This window comes from Gopherus flavomarginatus, chromosome 4, assembly GCF_025201925.1.
Source record: "Gopherus flavomarginatus isolate rGopFla2 chromosome 4, rGopFla2.mat.asm, whole genome shotgun sequence".
In the NCBI taxonomy this organism is placed as follows: Eukaryota; Metazoa; Chordata; order Testudines; family Testudinidae; genus Gopherus; species Gopherus flavomarginatus.
Window position 1 is genome coordinate 171,807,019 of NC_066620.1, and position 26,048 is coordinate 171,833,066.

Here is a 26,048-nt window from a genome sequence, read left to right on the forward strand (position 1 = left end):
AATGTACAGATAAAATCAATTCTAATATTTATCATATCAATTTTAATGATACAATAGAAAGCTACTGAAGCTTTCAGATTTTTATTTTATTGTGGTTTTATATATAGATATAAAACCTGCAAAGCACTTTAAAAGAATATCACTCTTCTTGTGTCATACATAAAACTAGTTTCATACTGTGCTTCTGAAAGTCTAGTGTGCATTTTGTTGTTTATTTTACAAATGGCACATTCAACTTTAGAAGTGGGAGCATGAGTTTCTATTGACTGCAATCCATCACTGCATCCAAAACAAGAGGTTTCCTTATGATTAAGTTAAAGTGTGAGTGCATTGTGTAATAAACAGTAGCAGTCTGGTCATTTAATCTCAACTCAGAATACAATAAAATAAACAGTTGTGCTTCACAAATCTGAATCCTGCAATATAAACATCAGTTTTCCTTTTTTTGTAAAATACCCCAAAAGTTAATTACTGCTTGAAATGAACACTTCCAAACAGGCACCATTGTTTTAACCTTGCTCTACCCAAGGATTCTGTTTTCTTTTAAGACTAGTCTGACATACAAAACATTTTAAGGCACAAGTGGGCAGTACAAACAACAAATGAATACAACTGTCCATGAAACTCATGTTCTCTTCCACAAATACTAAAATATGTACCGATTAAGATAAATTTCTTTTTAAAAATGAAATACACCATTTTGTTATGAAACTCCTATACAAAATTTTAAAATTTACACCATCTGAGCTGCCAAAGAGTAAAAATTTATCCATTTTCCACATAAAACTATATTTCTCACCAGCATATCTAGCAACTGGGAAGAAGATACCCCAGCACTTAGGAAAAATTGTATTTCCCCACATGTAAGACAAAAATATGGCACTACCTATACAGTAGTGTACTCTATTTATTAAAAACAAACTAAACTATTAAAAGTACAATATTGATTTGGAGATTATTGGTTCAATGCCTGGCTGAGATAAGGCACTTTCTTCCAGTGATCAGCACCTTCCACATACAAGGAGATGATGAATCAGGTTCTGGTTAAAAACAAAGGGGGCTGAATGACGTCCCAGAAGACGACAGGAACATTTCAACAGCAGGGGAAGACACAGGAGGTAAAACCTGGAGATGAAACTCTACACAGAGGTGGTCACTCTGTCAATGGCATTATTGACCTCGTTTTTGTTTGAATCCAGTCCTTTAGCAGCATTCATATCATTCCGTAAATTCTCCACTGTCTTTTTCATGTTCTTTAACTCTCCAGGATGTGGAGTGGCTCGCCTTAGAAGTGTTCTCTAAAAACAAACAGTGGAGTAAACGGTTTTGCTTTTGTATTTTTGAAACACACACACTTTCAAGGTTTTAGCATTTAAATACTAAATTTTAGCTATAACATGATTTTAAAAAATCATAATGTTAATTTCAAGATATGTTAATTTCATAGCTGCTTGTTGATGTAGTCAGTGAAACAGTTCTCTTTTGAGGGGGCGGGGCGGAGAACAGACTCTGGGCACAGAATTTTCCTAATCTGACCTGTTAATTTGAAAATCTATATCAACAGAAGTTGAAAAACGGTTTCTAATTGTGTGTGTGGTGGTGGGGGGTGTCCATGAAAAGAACTATATGGGATTTTCAAAACTGCCTAAGTGATTTGGGAGTTAATTCCATTAACCAAACAAAACAGATACTTTTGAAAAATCCCACAGCACCTCTCTGGGGTGTCTCTATATTGCCAAGTAAATGTTTCTGTGATGTTCTACTCTCCTTCCATCATCAAGACATAGATTAGATTACGTTTTGCCAAACAGACACTGGGAACTTGGAGGGAAAGAGAGGGAACATTCCAATAGTTTATTTTCGGTAATTCTGTACCATCTACTAGAGAAGGATATGTCCTTATGTTGGCATATGTGCATGGAAAGTCGACAAAAGCTAAATGAAAAGATAATCTGCTTGCATAATTTGGACAACCAGTGAATTAGGTTTTAATTTTCTTTTTAAAAAATCTATACCGCACTAAGTATAACAGCATGAGTGTGTGTGCAGGTGCTGATGTATGTAATTTTTAAAAGAAGTGTTGTGTGTACTATTTACATTATTACAGTAGCACTAGTGAACTATAAGGGACATACATTGGAAATTAATGACTAGCTGAATAAAACACTTTTGACTAGATCACAAAATGATTTTTTTCCCCCAATATCAAAAGTGGATTGCTTCAGGGCAGTCTGTATCCCCAAGTAATGTCCTGCACTTGAATTTTTAATAGTGTTTCAAAGTGCCTGTTGTTCCCAGTTCACTACAAGTGGATCAATAATAAGAGGTGGAAGTTTTAAGAGTTTAAAGGTTCTTATTTCACAACTTTATGTGGTTCAATTATGAAAAGTGACACCTTATTCAAAATTCAGTTCTGCTGTGTGCTGCCCCAATCATCTGTTGCCTTCAGTGACCAAATTTAGTTTTACTACTTTTTACTCCAGTTAGCCCTGCACAAATGACACAACTGAAGAAAAGTAAACTAGATTATATTCCCCCTTGTGCAGTCCCAAAAGTTGCTTACTAAATTTCCATCAGCTACACCTGTGGAAACCAATAAGAGGCAATCACAGTTGGAACAGATGTCAGAGGGACTAATCTAATCTGCTAAACCCTTTACTCTTGGTACTGAGAAGGACAGACCCTACCTTGACAGATCCCTAGTTCAGTTTACAGGGCTGGTGTAAGGAAAAACACATCTGTATGTGTAAGGAAAAACACATCTGTAAAATGAGCATATCTGATATGCAAGTGATTGTTAAAAAATACTGTTTCAAAGTCACTCTTCAGAATAAAGCCATACTGCTAGCACATCTGGAGTGTTATAACTAAGATGCTCTTGAGTTAAAGTACAGATCAGAAAATCCCCATGTTTGGAGATTTTTTTAGATGTGTGTGTTTGAGGCTCACTTCAAATTAGGCTGAAGGCGAAGACTTCAGCACGCCTCTGAAAATCTGCATGCAAAATTGGTACAATCAGCAAGTTTGGGGGGACACTGAGAGGTCTGCAGAAAATTTGGCTCTAAAAGTCTCAATATTTACATGTAGCTGCTGTTAGTGAAGCAAAGCCATAAAAGAAGAAGGCTTTATTTCAAAGACCGCCTCAAATTTTTGATTTCCAGGGAGTATGAAATGACCATTTTATGGAGGTCTCATAAGTACAGTGACAGATGCTCCCAATAGCCCTTCTTCATTTGGGTGGGAAATAGCATGTACCAATGTGCCACATGCCATCTGATTATGGACACTAGGTTGGTATCAATACCTATGGTCATGAGATGAAGGAGGGGTAATGAAAGTGGGGGAAAGACAAACATGATGGGGGCGGGAGGGAAAGAAAACTCAATGTGGACCCATGTCAGAGTGTAATAACTCAAAGTTACTGCCTAAAGGACATAGGGTCCAAGGCTTACACCTTCCACAGAGCAGAAGACGACCCTACTCCTATCCTGCTTTTGCAAAACTGGAGGGAACCATCCTAAAGAAATAAAAAAAAACAGACTAACATTTTCACAGTAAGAAAGTCTTGTTTTAGCAGAACTGAAAGTTGTATTTGATTTAAGCAGATAAACAATACCAAATTTAAAACGCCTTTTTAAACCACTATAACACCTATATTTAACAGCTTTGCTATAAACATAGAAAATCTGCTACTACTGTTAAAAACTTGGAATATTTAAGGCAAGATATAGACAGTTCAAACACTTTTTACTCTTCTGCATTTTAGTTACTACATGTGTAATAGCGTATGTTTGAGAAACGTACCATTTCATTATCCTCTTCATCTTTTTCATCTTCTAAAAAGCGGATTGAACTGATTCTGTTTACAGCACGCTCATTCCAGGTTTCATCTGACATTTCATTTACCAAGCTCTCAAACGCACCACATCGGGGCAGGTTATCTGTTATAATGGAAACAAACAAAGCTGAACCTTCTCAAGAAAGAACATGTTAACATACAATACGAGGACTTTGGGGTTTAATTCATTTCAGTTTGCAGGGTTTGTTTTTAGTAATTTTTAACTTTTATATAGAGATCCAAAAATTGGGTGGGTTTTGGGTTTCTTTATATATAATATACGTTACTAATAACATTACATGTTACAATGTATCCTATTGTAAAGAGTAATCTCTTGGTAATGTTACCTAGTGCACTTTAACTTCGCACTGTTTCAAACAGCACAACATTAAAATGCACTAGGGAACCTTTAGTGCACACAACCACCTATGTACAGGCCAATTAATGTGCAACATGTTAGTGAATTTTAGACATCATATCCTTGTCTGCATTAGTATTCCATGTAGACAAGCCCTTAAATACAAGTAACCACTTCTGGCATTTTTCCAGTATTTATTGAATAAACAACAATTTCATTTTTTTGTAAAAATTCTACTGACCACTCACTTAGGTAAGCAATTTTATTTCTGACAGAAGAGAAAGATTGCTTGATAATGGAAGAACTGCTTTCATCACGAAGGAATATACAGTTCTAACCAAACACGTACACTCTACAGCTTTGGATTAACAATGTCTGACCACGAAATGTGCCAGAAGGTTTGTACCTAATCAATAGGCAACAGCACAGTATTTATCAACCATCTGTCATTGGCTGACATGATGTCATGTTAAACAAGTGGATGAGACAGTGGCTGGTAATCCAAGAAGTTGGACCCACTTCACTTATTTTGTTTATGTAAGGACTGTGGTCTTGGCTGCCACCTATCAGTGACCCTCCTTCTCTGATCAGCCTATCTAGGTTCCACTCTTGCCACCCCCAAGTTTTCAAAAATCAGCCAGGCTCTCAAAAATCATATCATGAGATTTTTTTTTAAATCATGATTTTTAAGCCAGACAAATAAGATCTTGATGCTTTATTTGTCTTCTGGTTTTTGACATTTTAGAATTCGCATTTTCAATCTTTGTCTCTGCAGCTATGGGCACTAAAGGGTTGAGGTTTTTTGTTTTTGTTTTTAAATTAAATAGATTCTCATGAAATCCATGTGCCTCTTGGTGCTGGCCTTTAAGACAGACACCAAATACAGAGAATCACAATAAAATGGTGAGAACTGACAACACTGAGCTTCTCCTGTGTCCCCAATCACCACAGTATCTGAGTACCAATAAACAGCTGGTACCTTTGTGGGTATATCTGAACCTTCAGATACTGGGTTATCACAAAAGTGGCAACCCAGCAACCGATGCAAAGGACTCTAAAAATTCATAGACTTAAGGTCAGAAGGGACCATTATGATCATCCAGTCTGACCTCCTGCACAATACAGGCCACAGAATCTCACCCACCCACTCCTGTAACAAACCTCTAACCTATGTCTGAGTTATTGAAGTCCTCAAATCATGGTTTAAATACCTCAAGGTGCAGAGAATCCTCCAGCAAGTGACCCGTGCCCCCATGCTGCAGAGGAAGGTGAAAAACCTTCAGGGCTTCTGCCAATCTGCCCTGGAGGAAAATTCTCTCTCGACTCCAAATATGGCGATCAGTTAAACGCTGAGCATGTGGGCAAGACTCACCAGCCAGCACCCAGGAAAGAATTCTCTGCAGTAACTCAGATCCCACCCCATCTAACATCCCATCACAGACCATTGGGCATATTTACCTACTAATAATCAAATATCAATTACTTGCCAAAATTAGGCTATTCCATCATACCATCCCCTCCATAAACTTAACAAGCTTAATCTTGAAGCCAGATATGTCTTTTGCCCTCACTACTCCCCTTGGAAGGCCATTCCAGAACTTCTCTAATGGTTAGAAACCTTCATCTAATTTCAAGTCTAAACGTCCTAGTGTCCAGTGTATATACATTTGTTCTTGTGTTCACATTGGTACTAAGCTTAAATAATTCCTCTCCCTCCCTGATATTTATCCCTCTGATATATTTATAAAGAACAATCATATCTGAGCCCTTACGGGACTAGCTACACATGAGGGAACAAAGCAAAAGAGAGTTCGTAATTTAACTGACCCCACCAATCCCTCACCTATTCTTTTAAAACTGTAATACTAAGTTACTGCACAGTATTTACATTTGAGAGAAAGCCTGTTGCCCCCTTTTTGACAGGAAGGTGACATTCTAGGGATGATAATGCCTATTTTTTTACATCTGCTATTAACTCACCTTGATCTTTCGAGTCAAGACTCAAAGCTTTTCAACCTTCAGCCTTCCAACTCTGTTCCATAGCCACATACACAAGTTTGAAAAACAGATATCCACTTTGAACACATGGGCTCCACTACTGAGCTCTCATGGATTTTAGGGGTAACAAGATTATTATACTTGCTTACTTTGTATTTTAATTAAATAAATTCATGCTTATATAACTGATGTAGAGGGGAGGTAAGTCAAGTTACTTACCAACTTACCCACTGTAGTTAATATCTTTTGAGACAGTGAGTAGTGAAAGGTAGAAGAGAAGCTCTTTAATGGTGAACAACTAAAATGTTATCTGTTAACAATGATCAACTGATTTTTATTTTTACATTAACAAAAAATGATAAACTAAAGCTTTTTGCACAACGCTGTGGGATGAAGACACAAAAGAGTAGATTTTTAAGATGACGGTTCTGCTGTATGTGGAAATTATTTTCAAAGTATACCATACCTTGGCAGCTGGGCTCAGAAGGCATTTGAGGAAGTAACACACATGTTAAAATTTTCTCTCCTGTTTCAGGATCTGTGTCAGTCTGGAACATCAGCAAAGGTTGGGACTGGTTATCAGACAACCACAAAGCCTTCAGCTTTAAGGAAGTCAGTGACAGAGGAAGATGTATCAGCCTAATTTAAAAAGAAATGGAAAGTCTGAAATTTCAGGCCAGTTTCTAAGAGACTTAATAAATCAGCCTGCCCAACTAGGCAGTGAACCAGTTGTACACGGGCATATGGTTTGATTTCAAGTAAAAATGGAGATGACTCAATGAACTGGCTAACCATCTCATTTTATACCTTTTATCCCGGACTGTTCTACTTAGCTGTTTCTCATTATGCTTAGATGTAATCTGGAGCAGGGAATGTCTTTTCTCTCTCTCTCCCTCTCTTTCTCCGTGTGTGTGTGTGTGTGTGCGCATACGTACAGTGCTGACCACAATGGGGCCTTTATTTGTGCAACAATACAAACAACAAATAAATGAACCCAAAACACCACTGCATAACATGGAGATCAGTAAGCCAAGCTTTTATGCAGATAAAAATGTAACTTCTGTTGTCTTAACATTTATATGATTAACTTGATTGTCAAACTCCCCATTCAGAAGGATCAGCTGGCATTAATGCATCAATTCACCAGACTTCACCTGAAGCCAAGATCTCTTTGTTCTAATTTAAAGTTAGAAGTACATGAAATGAAAAAATTAGGAGATTTTTCTGTTTCTGGCTGAAGAAAACCTGAAAGTCATGATTGAAATCCTATATTTTTATGTGTATTTGTCACAAAGGTAGCTTTGATACACATACGTTTGTTCAGTATTGGCAGGGTTTGGAACTACATTTGGCCAGAGGGCAGGAATATATTGCCAATTTCAAAGTATTGGGACTAGTGAAATTGGAGTGTAAGCTTTTTTTGCTGCTTCATTCTAAGACATCTAATCTACATGTCTTGACGGAGTATGAAGCAAAACCAGTACAGCAACAGGACACTATAAAAATCTCTCACCTGTTTCCAGCTACATCAAGGACATGCAGTTCAGTGGCTTGAGAAATCTCAGAGGGAATTCGAGATAATCTGTTGTCACGCACAGAAAAGACATTAAGGCTGCAGCACCCCCCAATCTATATTAAAAAGAGAGGAAAACTATTTTTGTTGCAGAACCGTATTGTAAGAAAGGCATGTCGCATAGATCGCACAAGATGTTACAGCACACTTAAATTATAATGGCTTCAAGTCACGGACTGCAAATTAATGAGACAATGTTAATGAGATAAGAAGAGATCTCTAGCCAGTCTCTCTTAGTACTTTCATGAACAATAAGCCTGTAAAACTATAAATTTCATTATTCAGAACCAAAGAGGTCAAGATTCAGCCTCCCCTGTTCCTGCCTTCAGCCTCACGACCAATTATCTCAGCTGCACAGGTCACCTGTATGCTTCTCCCAGCAAGTATTAGTTTTTATCCCTCAACTTTTTCTAACCTTATATTTCAATGTTAACATTCTTGGATTGTTTTTGTACCTCATCAAGAACTACAGAGCTCTGGGCAACATAGAATGTTAAATAAACCATTCAGCTCTTAACATTTGTTGAGATTGCGGTCACTAGAATCAGCAACTAGCAACAGTGTGAGACAAAGTAATAAACGTCTTACAAATGTCTTTGGTATAGCTCAAACAGGGACACCATTGTTTTATTAGACCTTTCCAAAACTCAACCCCTTTCCCATACAAGCTGCCCAATCTACTCTAATATCCTCTGCCTCCAGCCTTTTTCCAGATGTGATCATCTACCTCCCTCCACCCTGCCAACTAAGCCAACCTTATCCACAGCATTCCACATGGGTAATGTATTCTCTGTTCATCACAGATACAAGTTTCTACAACCTGACTTTGATGTAAAATACATTTTCACATAAAACGCGTAGTTAAAAATAGCATTAAATTGGTAAAATCCAGCTGCAGTGACCTTTACTCTGGATGGCAACTACTGATAGCAAGAATACTGAGGTTACTGAATTCACCCAGCAGAAAGCTTCTTCATGCAACTGACTGGTTGTTTTCCTTCAGATGAGAACCTTACTTACCTCGGGGTTGCTAATCTTCTATATGTTCACAAACCAGTATTGCTAATTTCGCATCCTTTTAAACAATGAACAAAAATCCCTCTTACTTTAAAGTAGATTTCTTTCCCCTTAATCCATGTATTCGACCAAAATATCAGAAGCCTTTTGAAACTTCCAGCTCAAGTAGATTTAAAACCTGACTGCATTAGTAAAAGCAATTGATGTGGATCTTAGTCTAAATAGCAAGACTCCTTCTACACACACACACAAACACACACACACTTTAAGTCGTTTAATAATATTTAATTAATTTTTTCTCTCTCATGCTAACAATATATAATTTATATTATCCAGGATGCCTCCCCTTTCTCTTCAATATGAAGTGTTTTCTGTAGTCTGCATCACCAACAACCCCATTCTCTTGCTAAAAGAGTAGGCTCCTTTGTAAGCAATATGGTTCTTGCATTACAAACAACATTCAAAGCTCTTAAGTAATTTGAGGATTCACAATCAAAGATTTTGTGTCAGTACCAACTAGGTACCAGAGCAAGTTCTACCTTGGCCAAAGCTAGACAATAATAAAAGAGCCATCTAAAATGTCGTTGTGTGTTAAGTCTTCCCATCCAAAATAATGTTTTGATCATATGCATTTAACCCACTAGTCCCTTTCTTCTTGGTAAACAAAAGGGTTTAACATATTGGATTAAAAAAACCTATTCAAAAACAAACAAAACAAACATCCTCTGCCTTCATCTACGTTTACATCTATTTTCATGGAAGAATGCAGTATTTAACTATGCTAGAAATTGGCATTGAAAGCATAAGCAAAAGTTTTAAAATTACAACTCTTCTGCTAAGTACTTTATTTCACCACCTCTTTGCAGCATCAAGTGACCACTCACTCAAATTCTTAATTAAGTTGTCTTGACAAATTCACAGCATATGAGGTGCCATTTAGGAAAAAAAACAAATCTATTCAGTGTCTAATTGGTGCGTCTAATATGAGGAGCTGTGAGGACAACAGCTACAGTTAGTGAATGTTAGATGAGCTGGCAAGTGATGACTCACCATACGCAAAGTGGTTGTTTTTCTATGAATGAAGTTTAAGTAATTCAATCCTGGGAGCATGAGGATCTAAACAATTCTGCCAGACAAACAGAAAAAGCCATGCAGCCCTGTTGGGATACCCCAGTAAGCTGGAAATTTCTATACTTTGACAATGAAAAAATGTGCAGTGGAGCCAGCTGGTTTGAGTCATCATGCATTTAAAGCAGTTACATGAGAGGCAATAGAGCAACTGTGGACTGAATAATATTTAAAAAGTTACAAGTTTACCTGACTTAATTTTCCAAGCAGCTAACAATTAAGAAAACACAAGAGACATTCATTTGATTTATTCTTCATCATCTGTACTGGATGGACCGCACTATGCTAAAAATGGAGACAAAACATAAATCCCATCTCCCCTAAAGACTGCCAAAATTCACGTGGTTGCTGCTGCCTTCAATTACTTTATCATGAACTATTCATCAGAACATGGTCTAATAAGAGTTATGATTTAACTCACATATCCAGACCATTTGTATTTCATAAGAAAAAATTACACAGACAAAATACTGGAAGCTGTTTATGAAACTATGTTCTTACATGGGGGAGACAGTGTATATTGAGCAATTAACATTTGGGGAAGACTGTATGACAGGATGAATGAGTCATTTGGAAGTTAAGTATTTGCTACTATGTCAAGAAAACAATGCATCCACCCAGCATTATAGGAAGACTCCAGGATCAAAACATAAAGCCGTTGAGGCAGACTGCATGTACTAAATAGCATATTGAAAGAAAAATATGCCACTGTGCCCACTATGAAGTAATGCAATACCAGAACACTGTACTTTACTTGGCTGAACGTCATTAATTGACGAAGAGCCAGGGACTCGGGCCAGGCTTTTGTTGGTTTGGCAACATCTATTACGTACAATTTCAAACACATATTTAAACCATTACATATATGCTAAATATACAACTGTTCGGCACTCATTCCACAAAGTGTTTAAGCACATACTTAACTTTAAACATGGACTTAACTGATTTTAATGGGAGTACTCATCTGAGGAAAGTGCACACTTCAGTGCTCTGTTGAATTGGGGCCACTTAAAGCGAGGACATTTTTTGTTAAAAACTGTCTTTACTAAACTATACACCATGGAAAATGCTGATACTTTAAAACTGGTTGTGTATATCCTACACACAACTAAACATAACATAAGAAAATATATATTAGTACTATAAAAATAAATTTCTAGGTCAACAGACTTGCATAACAGCCATGTTATATCGCTTGTCTGTTTCCCTTTAAAAATTAAAAACAAAAAATTAAAAACAAAAAACAAAATAAAATCAACCCAGCCGGAAAGATAGCAATTTATAAGGTTGAATTACATACGTTTAAAATAACATACCAGAGCCTTAAGATAGATAGTTCTGCAGCCTACATCTGATAATTGCAAGAAAATTAAGTGTTTAGGATTTAGAAAAAAAGTGACATACAAATAATGCACATGCCTGTTATGTACATTAAAATGCAAGTGTTCCAGAAAATACACTGCATTGGATAACATGGAAACTCTTCACTTGGCTTTTTTGGTTTTCCAAAATCTGATTGCTCTTCCAGTAGTAACTGTTCTTCCTTTATCCCACTGTGGATGACCTTTAAACCTCAGCCATGGGTGATTCTTTCTATTTCCATGGTTTCAGCTCTCATCTCTATGCTGATAATTCATCTCGGCCCACCACTGATCTTTCCACGTCTGCCCAACATCTTCTACCAGATATTTCACCATTTATTAAAAGCTTAACATGATTAAAGCAGAGCTCTATCTTTCCCACAAAATTCTCCCAATCTTCTTCCTTTCCCAGTCAGTCAATACCACCATCCTTCATCTCACAACTTGGGGATTATCTACAACTTTTATCTCGTTCTCAACATATGTCCATGTTTTGCCGTGTCTTCCTCCACAAGAACGTTCTCTCACCCATACCCATATCATTTCCAGTCTTGATTCTTGCAGCCTCTCACTTACTTGACAACCATTTCACCCACTAACAATCCATCCCATATACAGCCACACCACTTCCTCTTTCGACTTTTCATGTCTCCAGTGGCTTCCCTATTGCATCACGGACTCTGATTTTATCCTTTAAGGCCCTGCATCACTCACTCTTCCTTGTTCATTTACTTAATCTTTTTTGTGCTACTCCTCTGCAAATTTTACAAACCTCAAGCCTCCATTTGTCTGCTTCTTCTTCTCCCCACTCCTTCCCGGCAACTTGGAATGCCCTTCTTGAACTGGTCTGCAAAGCCATTACCCTCTCCTCATTTAAATTAGTCCTGGAGGCTCACTTTTTTTCTTATGAACAATACAGCAGGAGTAAATTATAGTCGTATCAGTTGGGACAATTTAAAAAGAGATGGAACTAACATGACGTAACTCTTATTACACTTCAAGCAAAGTGACAAAGGTATTGCCTCTAAGGCCATGGCTACACTCACACTTTACAGCGCTGCAACTTTCGCGCTCAGGGGTGTGAAAAAAACAACCCCCTGAGCGCTGCAAGATACAGCGCTGTAAAGCGTCAGTGTAATCAGGGTGGCAGTGCTGGGAGCACGGCTCCTAGTGCTGCACGCTACACCCGTAAAGGATGTGGTTTATATGCAGTGCTGGGAGAGCTGTTTTCCAGTGCTGCCGCTCCGACTACACTCACACTTCAAAGCGCTGCCCCGGCAGCGCTTCCGCAGCGCTGCTGGGGCAGCGCTCCGAAATTCCAACTGTAGCCATACCCTAAGTGACTGTAAACTCTTTGATGTGGTGCTGCAGTATCTACTGAATCTTTTAAAGGAACCAAGGAAATCTGGTAGCTGCTTGAATCACTAACCAAATGGAGACTAAGTCTTGCACTTCAAGATTTAAAACTGTTCATCAGTGTAAGAAAACTATAATTTAACTGTTAATGTTATCACATCTTTTATTGATTACTCATTACATTAAGTATAGAGAATTAGTTACTTGTCTGTTATGTTTTTCCCCTAATGTGTTCCAAGTATTTCTCAAAAACTGTTCTTTCTCATTTTAAAAAATCATTTTGAACATCACAAAATTATTATTTTAATAGGAAAGATCAGAGCTATATTTAGATATTCAGAACATTTCAAACTTTTAAACACATCTATTTAGAGTGACACAACCAGAAATTTGACTGAAACACACAGAAGTCAGTTAGGGTTTGTCTAGCCCAAGCACAAGAGTCCCTCTGATAACAAGAAGAAAACACATTTACGGTTCAAGAAGTTGCCTGATTAACATTAATAGAACTGTAACTGAAGGTCTCAGTGGATTATGAAAAACCTCAATACGTGGAAGAGGCTCATCTGTTTCAGTAGCTCTACATTCCTGCTGCACAGTATGGTGAGGAGAAAATTGGTGGAGAAAACTATGGCAGAGAAGCGTTTCAAAGCAGCTTTCCCCGCTTCCTTCCATTCTGACACTATTTCCCCCTCTCCCCTCAAGGTATCAATGTGGGAAGAAATGGACAGGGCAAGGGTGGGAGAACGTATATGAAGCAGTTGGTTTCCCTGCCCCAAGACTGAAGATACAATGCAGGAATTCTGTTAATACTGACTCAATGGTATCATCACCTGCTGCATGTTGAGACTCTCCTCCTGAGAGACAGTACATCAGGGGCAGACATCTAAGGGCAGCATGGCCTCTAGTGCTGCCATGGCTGGGAAAGGGTAGTGGGCTGAAGAACAGTGCAAGAGGAAAAGGTGGGCTTCCTCCATGTGACTTGACTCCAAATGCAGATTCTGACATGGTGCTGCCCTGGCCTCAGCTTCCCCCAAATTCAGTTACCTCTTGCCAGTCTCATGAATTCCGGGTGGCTGTGGCTGAAGTGTTAAACTCTACAATTACAGTTTACGAAATAAAGAAACTATTGAAATTGAATGATGTAAAACTAAAGGCCTTAAAGTAAACATACAACTGCTACCCAAACAAATCCACAGATTCACACCAGAGGTTTTACTTGTTTAGTTATTATTATAGTTGTCTGGATTATAGGAATCTCTTCCCACAAAAAAATTCATGTTCTTAGAACACATGTTTATCCCAAACTGGAGTGGAAAAGTCAAAACTGATAAATATTTCCAGGGAAGGGATTTCAAAACACACGCTATTTTGGGAGACTGAACAGTATTTTCCAGCTTCCCAGTGAAACTGACATGAGCCTTCCAGCCTGGCTTCCTCAGATTCCAGCACACTCAGCCTCCCACTTCCCCTCACAGCTGTAGGAGCTCAGTGCTCAGCTTCTACAGCAGCTGGATGGCTGGCGGAAGGCAGAAAGAGAAACTGACAAGAGCCTCCAAAGTGGGCAACAAGTAAACTATCACTTTGATTTCTCCCCTCAAGGGAAAACTGAAGTTTTCCCAGGAAAAATATTAAATTTTGCAAAATGGGTATTTTCAGTCAGACCGACAATCATTCCAACTAAAAAAAATTTGAATTTATCATGCAAGGTAGTTCTCAGTGTCAGATTTCTGCACATGATGCAGGCTCATTAATGAGCACATAATTACACAATTTAGGATACTTTAAAGTATCCTAAACAAGTGGTTCAGCATACTAGTTTCACTTGTGTTCTAACCTCAGGATGGGATTTAGGATTAGAGGAAGTCAACAAGCAGGTCTTTCAATTTTAAAGGAATAAACCATTTGTGATAATGAACAAGTTTAAACACATTCAGCTCTCCCTCAAGTCAGAGTTTTGCCACTAGCTTCAATGAGAGCAGAATCATCTTCAAAATACAGATATTGAATACATGACTTGTCAAGTGACTTGAGTATCTGGCAGCCATTCAACTGTTAACATTTTCACATTCTGAACTGCCATCAGGTTCAGAAGAACCTTTGAACCAGAAAACATCTACGGAATTATTATGCTAAAGGTTCAAAATAATCTTGAACCATGTATTGAATTATGTAATAAGGTGTCAATGTCACATTACTATAATAGGGAAAGACTGGTTTTACAAATGTGTAAGTACATAAATACTTGTTTGACAGGTTTACCCAAACCCCATGCCTAAAATAAAAAAGTTTAAAAAACTACAATTCATAGTTCTGTCAAAGCAACATATTTCATTAGAACAGACATACAATTTCTGACATCACAGGGGTAAGTTATCTCTCTGCTTCAGGAGGAAATTCTAAGGGGCCGGGAAGGGATGGGGAAGAACACGTGTGTTTAGCAGCTCACACTTGACTACTGACATTTAGAGGTCAGAGACCACCATCTTCCCGATGCCATCCCAACAGCCATCTTGAGTCCAATACACAGAGGGAACAAGTCACCAATGGCAGTTTTTGAAGTGAACATTCAGACCTCCTCTGTATCAAAATCAGCTTGAGATGAGAATGGGAAAGTGGAAATGTACAATCTCACTACTAAGTCACAAGCAAGACACTTCCCTCTTCTTACCAACATGAGTGAATGAAAAGGTCTTCAATATTTGTAACATTGTTTTGTTCAGCAGGGAAGTGGATGCTGAATCTTCCAGCAAAAGACCAAGTGAATCTCCTCCATGATGAGATTCATCGTTGGAGTCACAATCAACTTTATCAGCATCCCCAAAGCCACTCCTGAGCCTGGGTTGTTTGCATGGCCGCATACTGCATATGCCATACCACCTACGAGGCTGTTCAGACTCCTTTTTTCTTTTAGAATTGTGGAACATAGGAACTTCCATTCATTCCCTCCTCACTTCCTCCCCCTGCAACACACTTTTACATTATGAATTTGTGCCACAAGTAAGAAAAAACACTTAAGTTTTGCATAAAGCTAGTGTTTGTGGTTAAGATGGGTACTACACTAAGGGAACAGAACTGTTTGTTACCAAAGCACATACAGCATGAGCAGCACAGCAAGCTTCTCCACATGACCACACTAGCGTTCCATAAGTCTTTCTGTGGGGGAGCGGAATCCAAAAAGGTTTTCATGTTGGTCTGTCTAAGCACAAAGAACTGAGACAGCCACAGATGCTAATTCACAGCAGTTAAGTAGTGGTTTCTGTGACATGTTATTTATGAAAGCAAGTGAAGCAAATGCAGAGGCTACCACATGGATCCAAGAGTATAACTTATTTTCCATTTGCTACCATTACCAACTCTGAATTCAGACCACTGACTTCGAGTTGAAAGGCTATAATAGCAATCTGTAACAGAAAGTAACAGACTGCATTTCCTGACATTTCAAGGGCTAACAAAACATGCACAAAGCAAATGCACTTATTTACATTAATGTTCCAGAGCATTTTGTTAGTGGTGAAGACACAGACATAGATTAAAGCTTATCATTCTGATTGTAGTGAGCACTAAAACAAACACACACAAAAATCTCTGAAATCTTTAGAAAAAATGCTAATCAAATGCACACTGCTTTGTAAAGGTGACTTTTAAGGGGTTACACATTTTGTAGCCTCTGTAGGCTGAATGCACTGTGCACCCCAAATCTCATTTCCTTCCTCCATCCCCACCCTTGTTCCCCGCATGCCACCCTCCCATCCCGGTATATTTCAAGGACTCCCTGCAACTTATTCCACTCCCATCTCATCTGCCACGGCCAGGGGGCTGTGTATGCCTCATTCTCCCCCCAGGCAGGGACACAGTATGGCCTACCCATGACATTCCCCCTTCCCTCCTTGACCTCCCTGACGGCATTTCCCACTATGCCCAGGTCTATGTGTGGCTCCCTCATTCCCCCTAGCCAGGTCTAGCATTGTCTCACCCCAATCCAGGGCCTGTGGTCCCCCCTCTTCCATACACCATCTCTGCTTCTCTTGACTCCACATCCATGTAGCTCAGTTTCCCTCTCACCCCAGGTCCCTGGCTTCCCTCATCACCACTACTCCCATCTTGTGGGTCCCTGATTTGCCCCCAGATCATCAAATTCGCTTCCCTTCCCCCACTTACCTCAGGATCCCTACCTGCCCTCCCCCCGCAACGTCTCCCCCTGCTCCAACTTCCTCATCCACACCAGGTCTCTGCTTCCATCACCCCACAGTCCCACCCTGGCTGCTTCCCATGCCCCCAATCCAGACTGTTCTTCCCCACGCCCAGTCCCTACTCCTCCCCTCCCTTCTTCCCCCAATAAACTCTTCCTGTAAGCAGGGCCGGTGCAATCATTTAGGCAAACTAGGTGGCCGCCTAGGGCGCCTAGTGGTTGGGGGCGCCTAAAAGCCCCCTCAGGCGAGGAGGTGGAGGTGAGCTGGGGGGGGCGCGTGGAGAGGGTTGCCCGCAATAACAAGGGTGGGGGGGCGCACAGGGGAACCGCTCCCTGCCCCAGCTCACCTCCGCTCTGCCTCCTCCACTGAGCACACAGCCCCGCTCCAAGTCTCCTCCAATCAGCGTTGCAAGCCTGGGCGGGGAGGAGAATTAGAGCAGCGCCGACGTGCTCAGAGGAGGAGGTGGAGCCGAGGTGAGCTGGGGCAGGCTACTCAGGCAGGCTTAGTTTCCGCAGGAGGTCTCCCCAGGCAGGGTTAGCTGCCGGGGAAGCGGGGAAGTCTCCCCAGGCAGGGTTAGCTGCCGGGGAGGGGGAAGGGGGGAAGTCTCCCCAGGCAGGGTTAGCTGCCGGCGGGGGGGGGGGGGGGGGGGAGAAGGGAAGTCTCCCCAGGCAGGGTTAGCTGCCGGTGGGGGGGGAAGAGGGGAAGTCTCCCCAGGCAGGGTTAGCTGCCAGGGGAGGTGGGGGGAAGGGGGGAAGTCTCCCCAGCCACGGTTAGTTGCCATGGGGGGACGGGGGGGGAGGGGTTAGCTGTCGCGGTGGGGGGGGTAGCTGCTGCGGGGGGGCTCCCCGGGTGGGGGGCTGTTAGCTGCCGTGGGTGGGGGGGTTAGCTGCAGGGGTTGCAAGGTGGAAGTTTTGCCTAGGGCACAAAACTTCCTTGCACCGGCCCTGCCTGTAAGGCTCTTATTTCTGGTAGTTCAGAGTATAATCGCCCTGCAGCAAGTTTAGCTGTCACCTCTGATATGGGTAGGCAGCAGCAGGGGGCAGCAAAGAGATTGCTCTGCCTGCAGCACCAGACAATCTGAGCACTCTGATTTTCCTCTGAATCAGGTTTTTCTAATAGTCTAATTTGCACCAAACAAAAAACAAAAAAACAAACAAACAAAAAACAAAAGGGTTCTGCCTATTGATAGCTAGAACATTCCCTGACATTTTTGGAACTGATCAGATGCAGCATTCCAAAGTTATGTTACAAACAGACATGCATTCCAAGTTGAGTGTAGCGTCTTGGTTTGCTTGGCCAATTATCTACAGATAGGGAAACTGAGGCAGAAGGCAGAGTTAAATTACATAGCAGTGAAGGTGTAGGGGGGAATTAACACACTGATTCAGTAGCACAGATGGCATTAGAATCCAGGCCTCTTAACTCTCTGTCTCATGCTTTGGTAACATCACACTGGCTCTCCTTATTGTACTCCCTTGCCTAACCCAGAAATACCAACCTTTCCAGGTTTTACTGATGAACTAGACCAACGTCTCTGACCACCATTACATTTAATCCTAGTCTACCTTTGTGTTGCTTCATATACTGCTTAAGATGAGCAAGGAGCCCCAGTGATCACAACTATAAAACTAGGGTATTGCTAAGCTGAGTATTACACAGATCACTGGCTGTTTAATGACACAATTATCCTGTAGAGACTTTCATAAAACAAAGATCCCAAAATTGCAGCACCCCAAATAATTTCTTCTCTCTCATATCCAAAACACACACCCCACCGCTCATGTGTTCCAGCCACAACTTTAAAGATCAGGATTTCTTGTGGTATCGTCATTCTACCTGCAGAAAAAATTACACATTGGTTCAAGTGCACTGACTTATAACCAGACCTTAAAAACCTGTCTTCAAGTAGTGCTGGGTCTGACATGCACAATCAGAAATCAGTTTATAAGAAACTATTTAGGTCTTGGACCTCTTGTTCCATTATATCGGCCACTCACTAGCAACCAAACCACTTCTACTTTTGTCAAGGCCTCTGCAATCCAATAGATAGTAATATTTTCTAGTAATTCACATGGAACAAAAGCTGCTTACTACTTCCTACAAGCAGCTATATTCACAATTTTTATCTATAATCATAATGGTTAACTCCACATGACATACCTCTTTGGGCAAAGACATTAATTTGTTTCTGTCGGCATTCAAATTGTTCAGCTTCTTTAGTTTTCCAATGCTCTTCGGCAATTTCTGTTTCAATAGAAAGTGACACATGAACAAGCTTTCTATGATCACAGCGTCAAAACAAAAACTTTACCTCACTTTGAATAGGATCTAGGAGCGTTTACGTATAAGGGACAAATTCTATTCATAGTCACAACTGTGCAACTCCACTGATTTCAGTGGAGTTCCAGGGTTGTAACTGAGGGCAGAACTGGCCTGTTTGTTTCAGCTTCTAACCAAACTGCACTCCTTATGTTAGCTTTGTACTAAAATGACCATATACACAAGGTAGAAGATACATTATTTAAGTGTCCTTTTGAAGGCAGTTTTGAAGAAGCTGAAAAACAAATAAGTTCCTACTTTAACTAAGGGCTTATTTACACCACGCAGCTTTTAGCAACGAGGCTGTGTCGAGGCAGCCCTGTTGCTAAACGTCAGCAGATGTACACACTCTCTGTCGGCACTTTTGCCAACAAAATACTTCCAGCCCTGTGAGCAGCTTTAACTTTGTTGGAAGGAGAGCACTCCTGCTGACAAAGCCGTGTTTACATTGCAACTTGCATTGGCAAAACTTCTGTCTTTTGTGGGGGGACTTTTTAAAGTATCCACGAAAAACAGAAGTTTAGTCGACAACTTCACAGTGTATACATACCCTAAACCTCAGATTTTATTTTCATTCAATACGTGTAGCATTAAATGACTGGCTGAAACAAATGATTAACAACACAAAGAACAACCACGTAGCAGTGGGGCCTGCAATTTGATTCCACTATTATTTATCAAGATATGCACAGTAGTTGTTGGCATCAAAGGGGAGCTTTGTCTACACGGGGAGCTATTCCCAATTTAAATTCATGTGTGGATGCTCTATTCTGAAATAAGAGCCTCAGCATACCAAATTAAATCAGGAACAGTTAATTCAGTTTAAAATCATACTCTATCTTATTCCAGTGGAATGTTCATGTGTAGACTTCCTACACAGCTTCCTACACAGCAGGCTCTTCAATTTTTTTATTAATCATGAAAGACTTTAAAACGAATATGTATGTGAATAAATCTTCCCTTCATGTCAAGTCAGAACCTTAAGTGGTTAGAGGTAAAAGACTGGGGAATCTGTTTAGCTAGATACAGTATAAGTTCTGGCTGCCACTTTCAAATATCATCTACTTCCCCAATCTGAGACTTAGTATGAATTCTCATTTGGGACACTGACACAGACAAAGACATTAGATTATTTCTTGTATACAGGCTCCCGTGCCACTTCCTTCTGGATTACAAGTGCTCAGTTGAGCTTGTTGGGGCAAAACCAAATTTCCTCCTCCTATCCTACACACAGCAGATAAATAGTTCTTGTTATTATCTAAAAGAATACCTATCATTTCACCTATCCAAAAAGTTGCAGGCAGGGAAGCAAGCCCCTCTTACTAAACTAGTCGGGTTATTCCTTGCAGTTCAATAAACTCTGCTAACTCAAGTAAAAAATGCCTATTATAGGGTTGTCAAGAGATTAAAAATATTAAGCTCGATTAATCACACTGTTAACCAACAATAGAATACCCTTTATTTAAATATTTTTGGATGTTTACTACGTTTTAAAATGTATTGATTTCAATTACAACACAGAATACAAAGTGTATGGTGCTCACTTTATATTTATTTTTGATTACATGTATTTGCACTGTAAAAAACAAAAGAAATAGTATTTTTCAATTCACCTCATACAAGTACAGTAATGCAATCTCTGTATCATGAAAGTTGAACTTACAAATGTAGAACTATGTACAAAAAAACTGCATTAAAAATAAAACAATGTAAAATTTTAGACCCTACAAGTTCACTCAGTCCTACTTCTTGGTCAGCCAATCGTGAAGACAAACAAGTTTGTTTACATTTGCAGGAGATAATGCTGCCTGCATCTTGTTTACAATGTCATCTGAAAGTGAAAACAGGCCTTCACATGGCACTGTTGTAGCCAGTGTCACAAGATATTTACATGCCAGATGCGCTAAAGATTCGTATGTCCTTCACGCTGCAACCACCATTCCAGAGGACACGCGTCCATGCTGATGACGGATTCTGCTCGATAACAATCCAAAGCATATTCATTTTCATCATCTGAGTCAGATGCCACTGCCAGAAGGTTGATTTTTTTTTTGGTGGTTCGGATTCTATAGTATTGGACTGCTTCTCTTTTAAGACTTCTGAAAGCATGCTCCAGACCTTGTCTCTCTCAGATTTTGGAAGGCACTTCAGATTCTTAAACTGGGTCGAGTGCTGTTGCTATCTTTAGAAAATCTCACATTGGTACCTTCTTTGCGTACTGTGAAATCTGCAGTGAAAGTGTTCTTAAAATGAACAACGAGTGCTGTGTCATCATCCGAGACTGCTGTAACATGAAATATATGGCAGAATGCAGGTAAAACAGAGCAGGAGACATATAATTCTCCCCCAAGGAGTTCAGTCACAAATTTAATTAATGCATTTTTTATTTAACGAGCGGCATCAGCATGGAAGTATGTCCTCTGGACTGGTGGCCGAAGCACGAAGGGCACACGAATGTTTAGCATATCTGGTACGTAAAGACCTTGTAATGCCAGCTACTAAAGCGTCATTCAACTGCCTCATCTCACTTTCTGGTGACACTGTAAATTAGAAGAGGGCAGCATTATCTCCTGTAAACGCAAAAAAACTTGTTTGCCCAAGCAATTGGTTGAACGAGAAGCAAGAGTGACTGTTTTGTTTTTGAGTTCAGTTATGTAACCAAAAAAAAAAAAAATCTACATTTGTAAATTGCAGTTTCACAATAAAGAGATTGCACTGCAGTACTTGCAGGAGGTGAACTGAAAACTACTATTTCTTTTGTATATCATTTTTACAGTGCAAATATTTGTAATAAAAATAATATACACTTTGATTTCAGTTACAACACAGAATACAATATATATTAAAATGTAGAAAAACATCCAAAATATTTAATAAATTTCAATTAGTATTCTATTGTTTAACAGCAGGATTAAAACTGCAATTAATCACAATTAATTTTTTAAGTTAACTGTGAGAGGATTAACTGTGATTGACAGCCCTAGTATATAATTTTAGATTAAGTTGGCAAATCACAAGTTACAGTGAAGCTCTACTTCAAAATATGGGCCATGTAAAAATGACACCTTGTTACTCAGCATTGTTACTCAGTCATCGGTGCTTACAGTTCATAGCATGGTCAAGAACAGAGTAAAAAGACTGAGGATAGTCACATCTGTTGACTTTGATAAATAAGTTTTTACTCATTAGTATTGCAGAGCCAAAATAGCTAAAACTGAACAGGGTTTCACTCTGCTTTTTGCATCAATAGAACTGTGAACTAAAATCTAATTGCAGAACGAAGTTCTGCCTTTAGTTACACCTGTGCAACATGAACAATTGTCTGGGGGTTTTTGTTGTTGATACTGATTCACATATTCAGAACAATCTAAATTGATTTTTTGCTCAAAAGTTGAGTCTACAGGTCTTGCCATTGGGGGAAGAAAATCTTCATACTTGTAAACAGAGCATACCTTCCATAAGAGTCAATAAGACAAACCTGTAACTCCACAATGCCATTCTCTCATATAATCACTCGCAGAAAAACAGTTATTTAAAAATGAGAACTTTGATTTACCACTTTTATATTATGGCAAGTTCCTCTTGAATGTATTGTCATTTAAATATACAGAATATATTCTACATGGAAACAATACCACGACTGTTGTAACAACCATGCATTTACTTAATGCAAACTCCACTGTATTGTACTTAGCAGTAACTATAATAGGAGGAGAAATAAAATAAAGGCATTACAATCAAAGTGATTCAGTGCATAGCAGCAGGCCTAATGACTGCCAGCTATTTGAGCAGTGAAGACCATACTCACCAGCAGCTGGTTTTCTGTTAGAACTAGTTCAGTAAGGCTTTCACAGTCTCCTATTGCTTCTGTTAAGTGAACAAGTTTGTTCTGATCAACCTTCAAGATAGACAGCTTCTTCAAATTTCCTATAAATAGAGGAGAATCCTTAAGTTTGGTGGTTGGCTTCAACTATATCCGCATCAGATGTTCCCTTTAAGATTAACACATTCATGTTGCTGAACTTTTATTATTCCAGCACATCTACAATACATGTGAATATCTAAATATTAAAAAAAAAATAATTAAAAAGAACATTTTTAAAATGTTAGATTTTGTCAATGCATTACAATTTTTTGTAAAACCAAATGCTACAATGTATTGTTTCCTCAGACAACCTTAACTAGTTTTGTAAAGCTACATCAATACTAAATATTCTATAATTTAGAAAATATTTAATGCTTTGGATTGCATTGCTAATGGGGATTGAACACAAATAGTAAGAGCAAAAAAAATAAAGTAAGGAACTCTAAGCATGTTCAACAGAAGACAATGGGGAGCATGAAACTGCACATAACCTACAGTTTGAAAATTTAAAATCATACAATATACAGTGCAACTTTTCTTCTGTTGGAAAATTTTGGTGTATTTGACAAGAGTTTTCTACAGCAAAGTTCAATTGCAAAAATAGGATAAGTATCATATATGGCCTATGAAAGCTCACTTGGAATTAGACATCACAAATGTAAGCCAGACAGGTGACTTTTCCAGTTTATTTTAGGTGCTGAATTGCCAACACACTACAGTTCTTCTAGACAATGATAATAAAATATCCATAAATAAATTTAAATATAGGATTGTTATAGGTGGAAGAGGAGCTCAAAACCATATACCATCCTCCTCAAATACTGATTCCATAAATCTATGTGAAAAGAAAAAAAAAAAGTTAGTTGAGGGGTAAACTTGAGAGCAAATGCTCCCAATAATAAATGCCTTTACATTCCAATAACTGAAAGGTTTGCTTGGGACAAAAAGTGTTTTCAATTCTATTTCGTGAGTCTGAAGTTTGACAGAGGGGAAATAGTATACCACATCCATGCGTTAAGAAATGGGAAATCCTTTTACACAGGGAGAGTGTAGGATAATCAGGAGCTAAACGTTTCACCATCCAAATATGATTGGGGAGGGGGGAAATCAAGCCACACAATATTTCCTGATAAGCATACAAAAGTGTTTGAAATTCTAAGCCTCTAGTAACCTGCATTCATTAGATAGACACAGATACTAAAAACAATGTAGTATTTATGAAAATGGAACCTCATTTATTTTTTTGTGATCAAAACATACTGCATTTAGTTAGAATAGGCAGGTCCATGATGTGATGTAGGATGCCCTTATCTATCCTTATCATTGTGCTGGACTACTATACAAATATGCTAGTTTTGCACAAAATACAATTATAATCACAAACATTAGGTTACCAGATCCTTCATTATATAATGAATTCCCTATGACTACATAAGACTTTGCGTGATTTCCCTTTTTGCTTTGTGTCCTTCAACCGTGTGCTCTTATGACAGCTACCATAAAATTTTCAAGCATTTGTCTCACCTGAAATATTCTTAGTGATTTTAGCAGATAACTGAAATCATACTATAAAGGATCCCAAGCAGGTTACACTAGTAAACGCTGCAGTTTAATCTCCTGTCTGCATATTTACTGAAGAGGGCTAAGACCAAAGGCAGAGAGGGTTAGTTCCAACAACTCCATCTGCCGTTATCAGTACATGACTTGTAGCCTAAACTCTGCACATCAGCCTCAATGTCTACAAATGGCACCAAATAGAAACTATTTTTTGCATTCTACTTTAAAAAAAAAAAGCTGACAAAAATGACAACACAAACTCCAAACTATTACTACTGTTAGTCTGTACTAGCAATACAAACTAGAAGTAGTGATACTAACAGTAAACAGTAGTAGTTTGAGGTAGCATACTCCAAAGCCCCAAATCAGACCATGGTCAAATCCATTAGGTGCTGTACAAATAACAGTTATTCTCATACTGGCCTGGTCAACAAAAATAGATGCAGTAACTGATGTCAGAATTCAAATAAAGTCATTCTGGGAGATGAGTTCAAGCCCTATACCAGAATCACTATAGCTAAGAACACAGATAGCTAGTGTAAGCATTAAGTGCAACTCTGCTTCTTGGGGAAAGGACCACGTCTTCCTCCAGGTCAGGGGTGTCCAACCTTTTCAGCTGAAGAGCCAAACATTACTTTTAAAAAGATCAGTGAGCCACAACTGATATTACAGGACAGACTCTGTCCTGTTCTGTTCCCTTTGTGTTGTGTATGACTTCTGCCAGCTGATGAAAGTTTGAGCATTCCCCAGGCTGCTCTAACCTGTTCTGGAGACAGAGAACCTGTGAGTCATCACTGGGTGCCAAGTTAAGTTTTCTTCCTTCTACCCTCTCCTGAGCTGCCCTGAGTGGCTGTATTAGGCTCGGTAGCACCAGTCAAGTTCCGTTCCTGTTCTTCATAGGGCTCTAACAACCCAACAGGGAAGCAGATAATGGAACTGCCAGAGTTACTCTCCTCCCTCCCCTCAGATGCAAAAGGCAGCCAGTGGTGGAGCTGCTGTGGTTTAAAAACCACACATAATATTGTATTTAAAGAACAATGATCAATGAATTTTACTAAATTTACTAAATAATTTTACATGATGTGCTACAAAATAGAATTTACAGATTATAAAACCTCCAATGAATCAACTTGTACTGGACTGGGACAGTTAGAGCAAGTTCCTGCAGTATCTTTGTACCCTTCAATTCATGGTGGGGAGGGTGACCAAAGCTCATGGGAAAAAAAAAAAGAAAAAAAAAAAAGAAAGGAAGAGGTGTGTGTGTGTGTGTGTGTGTGTGTGTGTGTGTGTGTGTGTGTGTGTGTGTGTGTGTGTGTGTGTGTGTGTGTGTGTGTGTGTGTGTGTGTGTGTGTGTGTGTCACTCAGACTGATCCATTCCAGCCAACAGATAGGTCCAAGGGGAGCCCAATCCTTCCTTGGATTAGTGGAAGGATTTGGGCCTACTGAGGTCCCATATTACTGATGGGTGACTCTGGAAAGCTGTTG

The 26,048-nt window shown here is 39.3% G+C and overlaps 1 protein-coding gene across 1 annotated transcript in view; it reads right to left on the minus strand.

The window, feature by feature from the left end:
* Nucleotides 1-236: 236 nt before the first annotated feature.
* Nucleotides 237-26,048, minus strand: part of LRRC1 (leucine rich repeat containing 1) — a 150,773-nt gene continuing 124,961 nt past the window's right edge. The window contains exons 9-14 of the mRNA XM_050950799.1: nucleotides 22,950-23,068; nucleotides 18,983-19,066; nucleotides 7,708-7,823; nucleotides 6,661-6,833; nucleotides 3,805-3,941; nucleotides 237-1,298 (exon numbers count right to left, since the gene is read on the minus strand). Coding sequence (XP_050806756.1) covers nucleotides 1,140-1,298; nucleotides 3,805-3,941; nucleotides 6,661-6,833; nucleotides 7,708-7,823; nucleotides 18,983-19,066; nucleotides 22,950-23,068 — 788 coding nt within the window. The 3' untranslated portion in view covers nucleotides 237-1,139. The remainder of the gene's footprint in view (nucleotides 1,299-3,804; nucleotides 3,942-6,660; nucleotides 6,834-7,707; nucleotides 7,824-18,982; nucleotides 19,067-22,949; nucleotides 23,069-26,048) is intronic.